This window comes from Propithecus coquereli, unplaced genomic scaffold (genome assembly GCF_000956105.1).
Source record: "Propithecus coquereli isolate 6110/MARCELLA unplaced genomic scaffold, Pcoq_1.0 Scaffold821, whole genome shotgun sequence".
Taxonomy (NCBI): Eukaryota; Metazoa; Chordata; class Mammalia; order Primates; family Indriidae; genus Propithecus; species Propithecus coquereli.
The window spans coordinates 432,882-447,495 of NW_012154408.1; the positions used below are offsets into that span (position 1 = coordinate 432,882).

Consider the following 14,614-nt stretch of genomic DNA (forward strand, 5'->3'; position numbering starts at 1 on the left):
CCACCTGCCTGTGTGCAGGCCTTTCTTACGCAAAGCCACCAATCCAAAGCCCAAATCCTCAACCACTTCTTTATCAACTCTCACACCCCAAGCCAATGTTCCCCAGGCCTACACATACAGCACAATAGGGGACTGGCCCCGTAGCCCAGAGTCAATGGAAATTATTCAAACTGGTCCACCCTAGGCTACGTGTGCTGCCCACACTTCCACAGAAACAGTATGGTGCCCCCTCGTTCCCCTGGCTCCCTTTGCCTCTCTTGGGAACTGTAATAAACTCTCCTTTCAAGGCAGTGGTCTCTGTGCTGTCACCCTACTGCTCCTGATTACAACAAAACCAGGTACTTTTTTCTTTTTTTTTTTGAGACAGAGTCTTGCTCTGTTACCTGGGCTGGAGTGCAGTGGCGTGATCATAGCTCACTGCAGCCTTGAACTCCTGGGCAAGAGCAGTCCTCCTGCTTCAGCCTCCCAAGTAGCTGGGACTACAGGCATGCACCAGCATGCCTGGTTAATTTTACAAAAATTTTTTGTAGAGAAGGGGGTCTTGCTATGTTGCTTAGACTGGTCTCAAACTCTTGGCCTCAAGTGATCCTCCTGCCTCAGCCTCCCAAAGTGCTGGGATTACAGGTGTTAGCCACCATACTGGGCCAACCACGGGTACATTTGAAACCATCTCAGACAGCTTTGCATACAACCAAGCTCATTTTCTTTACCTTGCCAAGACCCACCTGATTGCACTGTCTGTCCATCCATGCAGTGGCCAGAGGAGAGGCAGAGAGTGGGGTGGGGATGCAGTGACAACATACACCCTGCCCTAGGGGATGTGAAAGCAGGCAAGTGGATGCGGTGGGGCCAATATTTGGGGGGTTTCACAGGTCCTACTGCAGAAGCCTCACCAGGCAGATGGTGGGATGGCCTCCAGATCTGAGGGGCAGCATACGCAGCATGGCAGGCTGGGGGAGCTGGAGGTGTGTGTGACAGGATGCTGGAGGCCTGCGGGTGGCCAAGGGCAGACTTGACCACAGGCATCGGAAACTGTTCAAGGACTCTGAGTAAGGGGCCAACAGGGAGGGTCTGCTTTTTAGAGAGACCACCTGACCTTTGAACACTTTGATAAAGAGCTCTGTGTACGGAGACATCGGTGCATGCTTAACTCCACCACAGAGAGTGGGGGCTGCCCAAAGGCCTAAGGAGAAGCAGGTGAGGTGAACTAGGGTCTGTCCAGGGGCTGGCAAACCACAGCCATGGCCACCTCCAGCCCCTGCCGTGGTAGATGCAGTTTCACTGGGCATAAGCCACGCCCCTCTGTTGACACACTGCCCACCACCACCTTCTCAATACAAAGACAGCGCTGAGTAGTTGTTCAAAAAGCCAAAAATATTTACTACCTGCCCTTTACAGAAAACACTAGCCGACCTCTGGTCTATTCCTGTGATAAAATATCATGAAGCCATTCAATGGTTCTTTTAGAGTTTTAGCAACAGGACAAATGCCTAAGTTATGTTTTAGCTTCAAAAAACCAAAATATATAAAATGATATATACAATATAACCTCACTCAAACATGTAAAAATAGGATTAGAAAGCAATAAACTAGCATTTTAACAATAGTCATTTCTAGTGAGTTAGATTATGAGTAAGTTTTACATTGTTTATATTTTCCCTTTTAAATATTGCTAAGAAGTCACACACAGGACACTACCTGAGAGCCTTTGTCGAGCTTTGACTTGGCATCAGGCCGAGGTTCTGAGGACCTCGGTAGGAGACGCTGCCTGTGGTGGGAGGGAACAGAACATACGTTGTTTATGTTAACACATCACGGCACTTGGAAGAAGAAGACCAAAGAAACCTGCTATGTTTCCCTGTAGCCGTCACTCTCTCCCCATCAGTAACGGGTTGAACTGCACAAACGCACAGATAGAGTTCTCTGGTTGCTACACAACCCTAGGCAACCATAACGATCCCCCTGAGAACTCCCGATTCCACAGAAGCATCCACATGAGGGGAGTGCAAATGTTTTACATTTTAATCTTTTTACCTTTTTGCACCTTTGCAACATAGAGAATATTTAAACCATCTGAATAAATTGGCAGTTTAATATCAAGACCTGGAAACCAGGGCTGGTCAGTCCGTCTGACTTTGAGCCTCACACAAGAGCTCTTAGGCCGAGGCTTCCACCTCTGCTGGTCCGGGGGCCCAGCCAGGGAGGGCCTGCCATGCACCAGGCAGCTGTGGGCACGCAGTGCGTGCCCGTGTACAGCAGCGCTCGATGAATGTCTGGAGACTTGACTTCCCTCCACATGCTGAAGTCTTAGCTGCTGTTACTCTGGGAACTGTCGGAAGAGCAAAAGCACTTCCAGAAGTTCTTCAGCTCCTTCTACACGGGAGTGTGACCTGCGTTTCACTCCCTCCATTTCCCTGGTAACATGAAAAGGGGATGTGACAACTCTGTTCTGGGGCAACACCATGCATGGTCAAATTGACCCAGGGCTGGAAAACTCACCTGGTGGGGGAGCCTGAGCTGTGCACTCCCCTGAACTCTTGGACTGGCCAGTGCCCTGTATGTCATGGAATGTAGGCGGGGGCTGGTCTGTGGGGCCAGAGGCCCTGAGCGAAGGGCAGCCTCTGCATCCCTGATGGGATTTTTTTCTCTGCCCCTGGGTGGTGTGGACTGGGGGAAGACACTGCCTGCTGGCAGCACCATAATGCTCCTCAGTCTGCAGGTGACCCTCAGAAGGAATTGAAAAATGGCTGAGAACCAGGGAGGCTGTGTGGATCTTTAAATTTTCTGTGTTTTATGGCCGGGCGCAGTGGCTCAGACCTGTAATCCTAGCACTCTGGGAGGCCGAGGTAGGAGGATCGCTTGAGCTCAGGAGTTTGAGACCAGCCTGAGCAAGAGAAAGACCCCGTCTCTACAAAACATTTAAAAATTAGCCAGCTGCGGTGATGGTGCCTGTGGTCCCAGCTACTTGGGAGGCTGAGGCAGGAGAATCGCTTGAGCCCAGGAGTTTGAGGTGGTTGATATTGCTGGGGTAAAGCCTGAAGAGGAAAGAAGTACCCATGTCATCTCGGACCGTCTCTCCGTAAGATATGCATCCGTTATGGGGGACGCGATGACTGCAGTGGAGAAACATGGTAGATGCCAGTGTGGTCAGGTAACTGAGGTTAATGTCCTCATGGAGGGACCAGGTGACCACAGTTAATATCTCTGAGGTAGATCAGGCCAACTTCGTGTGCCCTAATGTGATGTGCTGAGAAGAGCAGTAGCATTTCTGGGGCCTTCCTGCCAAGAAAGGGCACTCTGTTATCACAAGGACACACCAGATGACCCAGGTATGGGTCACCCTTCAGAATTTAATGTCTATATTCTTTAAAACTATTAAGGACAAGAAACGGGAAGTATGAGGGAATGCCCAGTCCGAAGGAGATGAAGAGACGTTACAAATAGACACTGCTTGTCCTACACGGACATCTGGACTGCAGAAGAAAAGAGACTGTGGTGACGGCTGCTGGGACAGAAGAGCTGCCATCGTGGATGCCAGGCATGAGCTGGGAGTGGTCTGCAGAAGAGTGCTCTTGTTTTCTCAGGGGCACGGGGGCACCATGCCTGTAACATGCTCTTGGTGGTTCAGGGAATCACCAATGGCAATGGGCAGGGAGCAAATCCGGCAAAATGTTAATAGCTGGGGAATATGGGTGAGGGAGACAGAGGAGTTTTCTACACTGTTCATACAATTTTTCTGTGTGTTCTTACTATTTTTGAAATAAATTATTTAAAAAAATAAGTTGGATAGTCATCATACCATATACCTGAAGATAAACTCCAAAGAATTTGGAGAAAGGTAAACATTAAAAACTAGAAAAATTCTGCTCTGTGAAAGACAATGTCGAGAGAATGAGAAGACAAGCCACAGACTGGAGAAAATGTTTGCCAAAGACACTTGATAAAATACACACAGAACTCTTACAACTCAACAATAAGAAAACAAACAACCTGATTAAAAAAATGGGCCAAATACCTGAGCAGACAATTTGGCAAAGAAGATACACGATGGCAAATAAGTGCATGGAAAGATGCTCACAATCATGTGTTATCAGCAAGATGCAAATTCAAACAGTGAGATACCACTACACACCTATTAGAATGGCCCAGATCTGCAGCACAGACAAAGCCACACGCTGGTGAGGGTGCGGAGCAACCGGAGCTCTCACTTCCTGTGGGTGGGAATGCAAAATGCCATAGCCTCTTTGGAAGACAGTTTGGCAATTTCTTTCAACACTAAACACACTCTCACCATATGATCCAGCAATCACACTCCTTAATATTTACCCAAAGGAGTTGAAAACATGTGCACACAAAAACCTGCCCATGGACATCTACAGCAGCTTCACTCATAATTGCCAAAACTCGGAAGCAACCACAATGCCCTTCAGTAGGTGACTAGATAAATAAACTAGGATCTATCCAGAAAATGGAATATTATTATTCAGCAACTAAAACATGAGCTAGGCAAGCCATGAAGGGACATGGAGGAAGCTTAAGTGAAAGATGCCAATCTGAAAAAGCTACAGACTGTATGACTTCAACTATATGACATTCTGGAAAAGGCAAAAATATGGAGACAGTAAAAGATCAGTGGTTGCCAAGGGCTGGGAGAGAGTGGTAGAAGGGATGAACAGGGGATTTTTAGGGCAGTGACACTGTTCTGTGTGATACTGCAATAGTAGACACATGTCATCATGTATTTGTTCAAGCCTCTAGAACGTACCACACCAAGAGAGAGCCCTAATGTAAACTGCAGGCTCTGAGTGATAATGATGTGTCAATGTGGGTTCACCAGTTTTAACAAATGGACCGCTTTGGTGGGGGGTGTTGGTAGTGGGGGAGGCTGTGCATGTGTGGGGACAGGGGGTATATGGGAAATCTCTGTACTTTCTTCTCAATTTTAATGTGAACCTAAAACTGTTCTGAAAAAATAAAATCTATAAGAAAAAAAACCAACAACTAAACCAAGTGATTTAGCTATGTGGAAAAACCTACCTAACCATGAAAACCTATGAAATAAAAAACATAATAGATTCGAGCACATAAAAATATTAAGTTTCTAAAACTCCAAAGTTAAATACAAAATTACAAAGCAAATTCGGTAAAATGTCAAATCCTTCATATTGAAGACTCCATAAACATAAAGGACAAAGGGCAAAACAGATAATTCCTAGCAAAACATAAGAAAGGAATAAAAACACTTGGAATCATTAACAGTCACAGAAATGAAAATCAAAATGATGACCTTTCCTTTCAGACTGGCAGAAAGGTGGCACAACAGACATGGTGTTGCTGACAAGGATATCTGGGGCACTCTCAGCCTGCTAGCAGAAGGGAAATAGGTGGTCCTTTTTTAACGTATCCACATACATCGAAAGCTAAGAGAGTTCATGTATTTCCTGTGGCCTTCTAGAAATGTATGCTAATAGGAGAATCCAGTGAAGACAAAAGTCTATGCACAAAAACGGTGAACCTTTGAACCGTAACACACATGGGGACAGTGAGGTTAGGCACAACCAGTCCATGGGATGGAACAGAAAGCAGCTGTGGGAAAGTGTGGCTGGCACAGTGCTGGGAAGACAGTCTGCACGGTCTGAGGTCAGTGTGTTCAATGTATATGCCCCCCACGCAGGACAGAGCAAGGGGTTCTGCTCAGGGCTCCCCACTCCCACAGCCAGCATGTGAGACAAGGCCAGAGGCTCCGGAGCTGCTACCCCTGGTGATGAGGGATGAGCCAGAGGCCTTGTGATTCAGGGGAGCGCTTGGCATAGGGGCGAGAGCCAATGCCAGGGGACCTCCCAGGCCAGGGTGGAGAAGGGGAGAACCAGAGCGGGGTTGGGGGACTCGCTTTGGAAACAGACCAGCAATCCAAAGCCAAGTACCAGTAAGCAAACCCAGTAACACTGTTTTTGTTTAAAACCAAGGGGAGACAGAATGCAAAGGAACCAGTTTTCTTCTGAGACTCGTTCAGCAGTAAGCACAAGAGCTTCTCCCTGAAAGATTCAACAGCTGCGCCATTTTGGTAACTGTATAGCCCCTGTGCTGACTTGGCTGAAGGACAACACTCATCTGGGTAAATTCTGATGGCTTTGATTCAATGTGACTTTTCAGAGAACATATTCTAACCCGTGCGTGGATCTATCTGGGGTGAGGTTACAGGAACTTTTACTTACCCATGCGTCCATCTTGGGGTGGACTAATCAAGGAGATTCTTGCAGGGCCAGCTGCTACCTCAGGCTAAGTATGCAAAAGGAAAACAACTGATAAAATTCCAAAACTGCCATTTATGAGATTCAGAAACTCATTATTTCTTTTTTACCTTTTATTTTTTAATTTTTTTTTTTTTTAAGACAGGATCTTGCTCTGTCGCCCAGGCTGGAGTGCAGTGGTGTCATCATAGCTCACTGTAACCTCAAATTCCTGGGCGAAAGCGATCCTCCTACCTCAGCCTCCTGAGTAGCTCAGACTACAGGTGTGCGCCACCACGCCTGCCTACTTTAAAAAAAATTTTTTTGTGGGGATGGGGTCTTACTACATTGCCCAGGCTGGTCTCAAACTCCTGGGCTCAAGCAATGCTCCTGCTTTGGTGTCCCAAAGTGCTGGGATTACAGGTGTGAGCCATGCACCTTGCCTCATTGTTCGTTAAGAACATATTTCTGGGAGCTCTGTCTCCTTAGTCTCTATCACCCTCTGACAAATTCCTGGCTGGCATGGTTCTGTGTTCACCTCCAGCTCCTGCCTGCTGGAATGCTGGCCCCATGAGGCTGGCAGAGGTGGGTGGGATCTCTGATTCACCAGGACCTAAAACAGTGAATAGATCAAGGACACCACTAAGTGTTTTTAAGAATTTTAGGAGAGAGAAAAGTAAACAAAGGTCTCGGCTGATATTGGAAAATGTAAAATCCTCATCTTGGGTGCATAATTTTGTCACCTTGAAATCCAGGTGCTGACAGACAGGGTGGAGGCAACACTCCTGGAGCTGCGTGTGCCAGGCCCCGCTGTGCCAGCCTCCACCCCACCCAACAACCACGAGGCAGGTGCTGCCACCTCTCTGCCTGACCCATAGGAAGCTGAGAGCCAAGGCTGCTAGCCCAGGAAGGAGGCTGGTAGTGGAGGCCATTCCCGCTGCTTGGTGTTACCTGGGGGTGTTAGCAAGGTGCTATGTGCAGCCTCCTTCCTGGGGTCCCTCCTCCAGCTGCCAGGCCCCTTGCCTCACCTGTGAGTCCCGAGGCTCTGCTGTCACTGGCTGTACCCTACTTAGGCATGGCTACCCATCTTCCTGGCTCCCGCACACTGGCACACCCACCACACAGATCCTTTGATCCGTAGGCACTTCTGACCCATCACAGAAGCCCCTGTGTCCTCTCGGCCTCTCCATTAGTGCAGGGCAGGCCTCACTCCAGGGGTACCCTCTGCCACACCCTCAACCCCGCCTTGCCTGTCCTGTACTCTCACTTGCTGGCAAGACTACAGCCCTGGAGGGACCAGCCCTTTGGCCTCAATGGCCCTCTGTGCTACCTGCAGGCCAGCTCTCCCACAGAGCTGTCCACTCAGTGCACTCCCATTCACCTGAACTGATGGCTGCACTCCCACCCCAGCCAGACAGAACCCTGTGAAATCGCAGCCTCTGCCTCATCAGGGCAGGCTCCAGGTACTTCCTCTCACCTGCCAGGAGTGCTCTGATCCCTTCCTTTCTGGATCCTTCCATCAGGTATGATACCTTCAGTGTGTAGTGCATCTTAAGAATCCTGACATCACCTCCCCTTGGAGCTGTGCTCCATCTGGAGTAATCTGCAGTGTCCTCCCGGGCCACCTGCCCAGGTGCCCATGGTTCACTGTGTACCACAGTGTCTCCAGCAGGCCTGGGCACCGTTAGGACCAGAGCGCCCCCGCTGCCCGCCAAGGCAGACACTATCCCACCTGCTCCTTTGAGCCTCGTCTCACCACCAGGCTCGATGTTCTCATGAATTTTATGATACATTATTTGAAACTTCAACAGAGAAAATTATCACCACACAGTGAGGACAAAATTACTAACGCATAACTGGGATGAAGTAAATCGTCTTTTCTCATCTAGCATCTAATAAGAAAGGATTTTTGTTTGTTGGGTTAGTTATTGAGTCCTCTGTTTAAGGTGAAGTCTAGTAATTGTTGGAGCGAAAAGAATCTTAAAAGGCTGGAGTGCCCAGGCTTCTGGCCCGCGACAGAGGCCCAGGTGGGCGCTTGGGAGGGGCTGGTCAGGCACCGTGGCGAGCACCTGCCATGTTTCACAGCCTCTTGGCTTCCACCAGGTTTCCTGGGATAATACACGCCAAGCCTGGAGCATGCCTGGGAGCTGCCAGCGAGAACTGGGATGTCGGCAGCTGCGCTTGCCGCACTCAGATCCCGACGGTCTAGACTGGGCCAGGTGTGCATTTCTCCTGGGACTGCCTGGCAGAAAGCAGGCCCAGACCCGGCCCGGACAGTTCTGGGAATGACACCAGATAGCCAAGAGGCCTCAGAGAGGTGTCCCAAACACCAGGCTGACATTCTGGGGAGTGTGTCTTCCAGAGTGGAGGCCTCCACACAACAAGCTTGGAATTCACGGGAAAAACAAGACCCCCACACTGCCCCTTTAAGTTAGCACAGAACACCAAGAGGAGCAGCAACAGGCTTTCAAATCCTCTCCCATGATGCCGTCCCAGGCATTTCCGTAAAAATGGCAGAGGGACGCCCTGAGCTTTCCTGCACTGGGACTCCATGTCACCCCAACACCTGCCCAGTTGTGGGTGACGGGCACCACACATGGGCTCAGCCTATGGGATGCAGTCGAAACATGCTACCTTGTCCCCCTTGGTCTGTTTATACCTTACCTAGCGGAGGGTCTTCCTGCCAGAGAATAAACACCTGGTAAGGCTCAGGACATTCCTGATGTCAGAAAAAAGCGTGAAAGATCCTATGGGGCCTGTGTCTTTCCTTGTCCTGGCACTGTCTTCCAGCTGTGAGCTGCAGAAGACGTCGGCACCAATGTTTTTGTCCATGGGCTGTAGTGGACTCGGTACCGCCACATGGGAAGGCTGTGCCTCCATCAGCCGCAGGGCCACAGTCCTGGCCGCCTACACGTCTGTTTGCTCTTGGATTCTCCTTCAAATTAGTTTTCACATTTTACTGGTGTCCCTCATTAACTCAAGAGTTAAAGTTGGTGAACTTGAAATAATACCAACACATAGAAATGATAAACACGCAAGGTGATGGACACCCCGATACCCTGACGTTACTGTTACTTAGTCTACACAAGTAGTAAACATTTACATGGATGCCAGAAATATGTAAAATAAATATCAATTAAAAAATTTAAAAAATAGCAAGGGCATATTATTAATAAAAAATATGTGAGAGGTGTTTATGTTTGTGAGTCATGATTTTACCTTTTAAAAAAATCTCCATGAGTGGGGAGCCAAGGGCAACGTACATAACCTAAACATCTGTACCCCCATAATATGCTGAAATAAAAAAAAAAAATCTCCATTAACATTGGTCAACTGTATGCAGTAGAAAGTCCTGTGCTCATTCGAAGTTAACAGCCTGAAATCATCTGTCCCAGTCTGACGCCTTAACTGACATCCTTCTCCATGGGAAGGCAGACTTCCCCTCCCCTCCTCCCATCACCAGCAGCTCCAGGGCCCCAGGCCTGGTGCAGTGAGGGAAGAAGAAGAGGGAAGAGACAGGCCCCGCAAAGCTGGCCTAGGCTGTGCCCAGGCATCCTCATGGGAGGCATGGCCCCTTCTTGCCTGGCTGCAAGCTGCGCTGGCCTCTGCTTCTCGAGTCCACCCTGAGAGACTCCTGTGCTGTGGCCCTCTCCTTCGATGACGAGCCTTTGGGGCAGGAATACCACCAAGACTACCCTAGATGACACTCCTTCCCGGGGGGCCCCAAGTAGGTGTGGGGTATTCACCAGAGAGTAGGAACCCAGTCCACACAAGCATCTGAGTGGTCTCCCAGAACCTCTGCTCAGCCTGGGTTTACTAGGAACCCCCCTCACTTTACCCCACTTGGGGTGCAAAGCTGCTTTCTCTAAAGAAGCCTCTACATACATCCACTCCAGTGTGACAAGGAGTTTTAGGAGGTACACTAGTTTTCGATATTTTTCTTGAAAATTTGCATTAGCACAGGGGTTGGCAAACTGTGGCCCACATCCTGCTTCTGTTAATAAAGTTTTATTGGAACACAGCCATGCCCATTTACTTCCATACTGGCTGCTACTTCTTCCATTTACTTCTATGGCTGCTTCTGTGATTCAGTGACAGTTGAGTAGCTGCGACAGAGACTTTCTGGTCTGCAAAGTCCAAATTATTTACTATCTAGCCCTTTACAGAAAATGTTTGCCCATGCCTGGTCTAGCACCTCACTTTGGAATTTCAATTGCATTCTGGTCTTTCAGCTGCCATCTGCAATGTAACACCCAGTGAGGTGAAAATCAACTTTGCCTGTCAGTCTATTTTTTTTTTTTGAGACAGAGTCTTGCTCTGTTGCCCGGGCTAGAGTGCCGTGGTGTCAGCCTAGCTCACAGCTATCTCAAACTCCTGGGCTCAAGCAGTCCTTCTGCCTCAGCCTCCCAAGTAGCTGGGACTACAGGCATGCACCACCATGCCTGGCTAACTTTTTCTATATATATTTTTAGTTGTCCAGCTAATTTCTTTCTATTTTTAGTAGAGACGGGATCTTGCTCTTGCTCAGGCTGGTCTTGAACTCCTGACCTCGAGTGATCCTCCCGCCTTGGCCTCCCAGAGTGCTGGGATTACAGGGGTGAGCCACCGCGCCCTGCCTGCCTGTCAGTCTTGAGTATTCCTTATCCTCATCCGACTACCTGAATGCTATGGAAAACCAGGACACTGACCTGACAGGAGAGAATTCTCCCCTTTTAAGCTGTGGGGACTTGGAGGCCATGAGTTCATCCCTGAAACAAGGCCACGAGGGGACCAAAGGACAGACAGAAGTGGGCATCCAGCCTTGGAGGCATGTTGTAGGTATCTGTGGGGGAGGCCCCAGGAGAGGTGCGGTCACACGGGAGTGTCTCCTGTCTGGAAGTCCAGAAGCGCAGCATCAGCAGGTTGAGTGTGGGTGTGGATGGCAAGTATTGGGGAGGTGAGCTGGGTAGGGAAAGGAGGCTCATGCTCCAACCAGCTGCCAAGGAACTAGGGTTTCTCCTCCACCAAAGCTGCCAATGGCCCTTCATTCCCTATTAAATAAAGTCCACCTTCTTATCCTGGAATCCAGGTCCCTCCAGAATTTGGTTCCGGGTGGTTCCCTTAGAGACAAATTGTTGCTCAGTAAGAAGTCTACAGGGCAGAGTCCACCTCACAGCCTACTGGGAGACTGAGGTCCTGTTCACAGTGCTCAGAACAGTGTGTGCAAATGAGCAGCATAGGTGACACCACCTCTGGCAACATGTACATCAAGTAAGTAACTAATACGAGTAAATACATGTGCACCAATCAATGCACTTGCTCCACTGTCCTGCCTGTGCTCCCTGACCCCACCTGCTCTCCCACCCTGTGCCTGCCCCAGCTGCAGCCCACCCTCCCGGGTCCTCCTCACACACTCACCTCCCTGCTTGGAGCCACCTGCTGCTTGGCTGAGGGCATGTCTGAGTCCCACACTGCCTGGCTGGGCAGATGACGGGGAGCTGGGCCTGGAGTGTCCCTGAGTTTTGGCCAGGTTCCTCTAGTCTTGTTTCTCTCCAATTTGAAGTTGTTTTCTGTTTCTCAGAGTCCTTCAAATTTCTGACCCACTTCTTTTCCCGGGCTGCCAGGACTTACTGTTTTTTTCTTTAGCATTATCTCTGTCACTTCTTGAGACTACAGGCGAAAGCAGGTAAAGCACAGGGCCACCAGCCCCACCTCCGCCTGTCCTGGACACCAGCACAGGACCAGCAGGGGCCAATAAGGGAGCAACATGGTACCAACACCAGAACAACATGGGACCAACACAAGAACAACATGGGACCAGCAGGGGCCAACATGGGAACAGCACAGGACCAGCATGGGACCGTGCTGCCCTCCCCACCTGCTTTCTTTCCTCCAGATCCAACTGCAGTCTCAGGTGTTCAGGCTGAATGGGAGAGTCTGTAACAGTTTTACCACAACCCAGCGCACACCCCTGGGGCCAGCACACAGTGCAGAGGCACCGTTAGAGGTCAGTCAACTGTTAAATGAAGTTTAAACAGTGCTGAGAGAAGTTGGAAATACTAGATATCTGGTATATGGGAAACCAGCAACACAGTAGGATAGATGTACTTACTTTTCTCATTGGGGAAGGAGTAAGATCAACTTCCATCGATTCCACTCTGTTAAACACATAGTGAAAGGCATTAATTGAGCCCAAGACTAATCTGTAATTACATAACATCAATTTAAACACACATATAACAAGACCACATACATATACATGTCTAAATCTTCCTCTAGTTCCATGGTGCAGTCATAGCTTAGTCAATCACAGATCTGATCACTGTCATTTCCCTTCCTAAAACTCTCCATGTCCACCCACTGTCTGTAAATCAAATGCAGCCTCCTTCCAGAACACTGAAGCCCCCTGCCCAGGCCCTGGCCGAGTTCTTCCTCATGCTGCACTTGCAGCCGTATCTCCCCCGCTCTCCCTGGAGCATCTGCTCCCGCGGCCCTGTACACACCACCTCTGCCTCCAGACTGTCCCTGCTCTGAGCTCTGCTAGCACCTGCCTGGAGCCTGCTGTACTGGAACCTCCTGAGTGGGGAACTCCTGGGGAACTCTCCCTGACTTTGCTAACACTCGCTCCCTGGCCCACACATTACATCATTCATGCTCAATACACGCTAGTTCCTTCATTAGCCCAAAAGCTGATAGGGAAACATCATTTGGATTCATATTCAAGCTGGCCTTCTCCTAGTGCTGCCATCCTTATGGCTAGGGACCTCAGAGGAAAGAGAGTCACTATTCTGACAGCGCTAGCAGGAGTCCCAGCCATGACGTTCATTGGTCAAGCCTGGATGTACTGAATTCTTATACTTTTATGTTGTCTTGGGATTTGTCTTCAATGCAAGTTTAACTGTCCCATACCAGGGGAGGGCTCAGTCACCGCTGACACAGTCTCCAGGTCTATGCCCCCAACCCTAGTTCTCAATGTGGTTGACCTAGCTACTGCCTTATACAACTTCCTCCCGGTGACCACATCCCTGTGGGGCAGCCAGACACAACCTACTGGACTGGACCTGTGGCCCCCACACCCTGCACAGCCTGTGCAGATCTGCCACAATGACCACCTCTCAGTCACAGCAGGACCCGTGGGACTCACGCCTGCTTGCTCTAACCCCCCCAGTTAAAATCCCCGATGGGAACCCTGTCTGGGTAATGCCCTGGACAGAACAAAGGTGCTGGCCCAGGGGCCCCTCTCTGCCAGACCCTTCACTCTGGCCTCCTGTGACCGGGATGGATGGAGGATGCCCTCCCATCTCATGGTGCCCTCCCTGCCAGAATCTATAGGTGATATATCTTTCAACCTGTTTCCTACTGTGCTGCTGTAATGAAATTGCACCTTCCACATGTAGAACCAGGGGTTGCCCCAGGCTGGGTTCCCCCAAGGATGCCGATGGGGATGCAAGGCTGGGCTCTTAGTTTCAGAGCAATTGTCAGGCAGGCACAACTGAACACGGGTCAGCCGAGAGCCACAGAGACACTCTCCAGTGTAAGCAAGCTCCCCAGACAGGGGCCCTGGTTCAGCCCTCTTCGTGTGCCATGAGCGTGGGCTGCCAACCGCTCTGGCAATGGAATCCCAGTTTAGCTCTCAAGACACCACATCACACGATCACCCCAAAACCAATAGCTGTAGCCGCAGAGCTGGAGTGCACTGAAGCACACACTTGCCTTGGGACATAATGTAAGCACCAGAGGGAGCTAGACAGCCAGCACACTGTCCAGCATTGGGATCTGCAGTATTTGCGGCTTGGAGGGGGAAAGGATGGAAGAGAAATGCAGAAGTGTCCACAGGAAGCACCTGTGGGCCCTGACTTTCGCAGGCTCTACCCCATCCCACCAGACCACACACCTGTCTGGGGCTGAAGAGCGAGGTGGCTGCAGCGGATGAACACGCGGCTTTGCTGGAAGAGCGGTGAAGAGAAAACCTCAGCACAAACGCACATTTAGTGTGATTTGGCATCTTTATATTTCCCTTTCTGACATTATTTTACTTACTTGAAACTGAATTTTTTAGTGTGCTGAAAGCTGCCTGTTGTGACGATCTCATACTAAATAAACAGATGGAGAAAAGGTATTGAATTAAACTACGGAAATTTACTTCGCACTAAGTCATTCCAACTGAAAGTATAAGAAGGCTTTGAATCACCTAAATATTTTTATGGGATTGCAAAAGGGCACTTCATGTGAATTTGACAGTTCTCCAAAATGTTCTACTCGTCCAAATGCCCTGCTCCTCCCCAACCTTGGGAGCAAAATGAAATCGACACTCATTACCATTTAAGTAACTGGCTTTTGTAGCTGCAACTGTTACTGGACAATGGCCAGTGACAGGTGTTACAGGTAGGAAATTAAGACATGGC

The 14,614-nt window shown here is 49.5% G+C and overlaps 1 protein-coding gene across 1 annotated transcript in view; it reads right to left on the reverse strand.

Moving 5' to 3' along the window:
• Positions 1-5,451: 5,451 nt before the first annotated feature.
• Positions 5,452-14,614, reverse strand: part of RNF212 (ring finger protein 212) — a 31,574-nt gene continuing 22,411 nt past the window's right edge. The window contains exons 6-10 of the mRNA XM_012663658.1: positions 14,250-14,302; positions 14,102-14,155; positions 12,322-12,365; positions 6,212-6,279; positions 5,452-5,515 (exon numbers count right to left, since the gene is read on the reverse strand). Of these exons, the coding sequence (XP_012519112.1) occupies positions 5,452-5,515; positions 6,212-6,279; positions 12,322-12,365; positions 14,102-14,155; positions 14,250-14,302 (283 nt within the window). The remainder of the gene's footprint in view (positions 5,516-6,211; positions 6,280-12,321; positions 12,366-14,101; positions 14,156-14,249; positions 14,303-14,614) is intronic.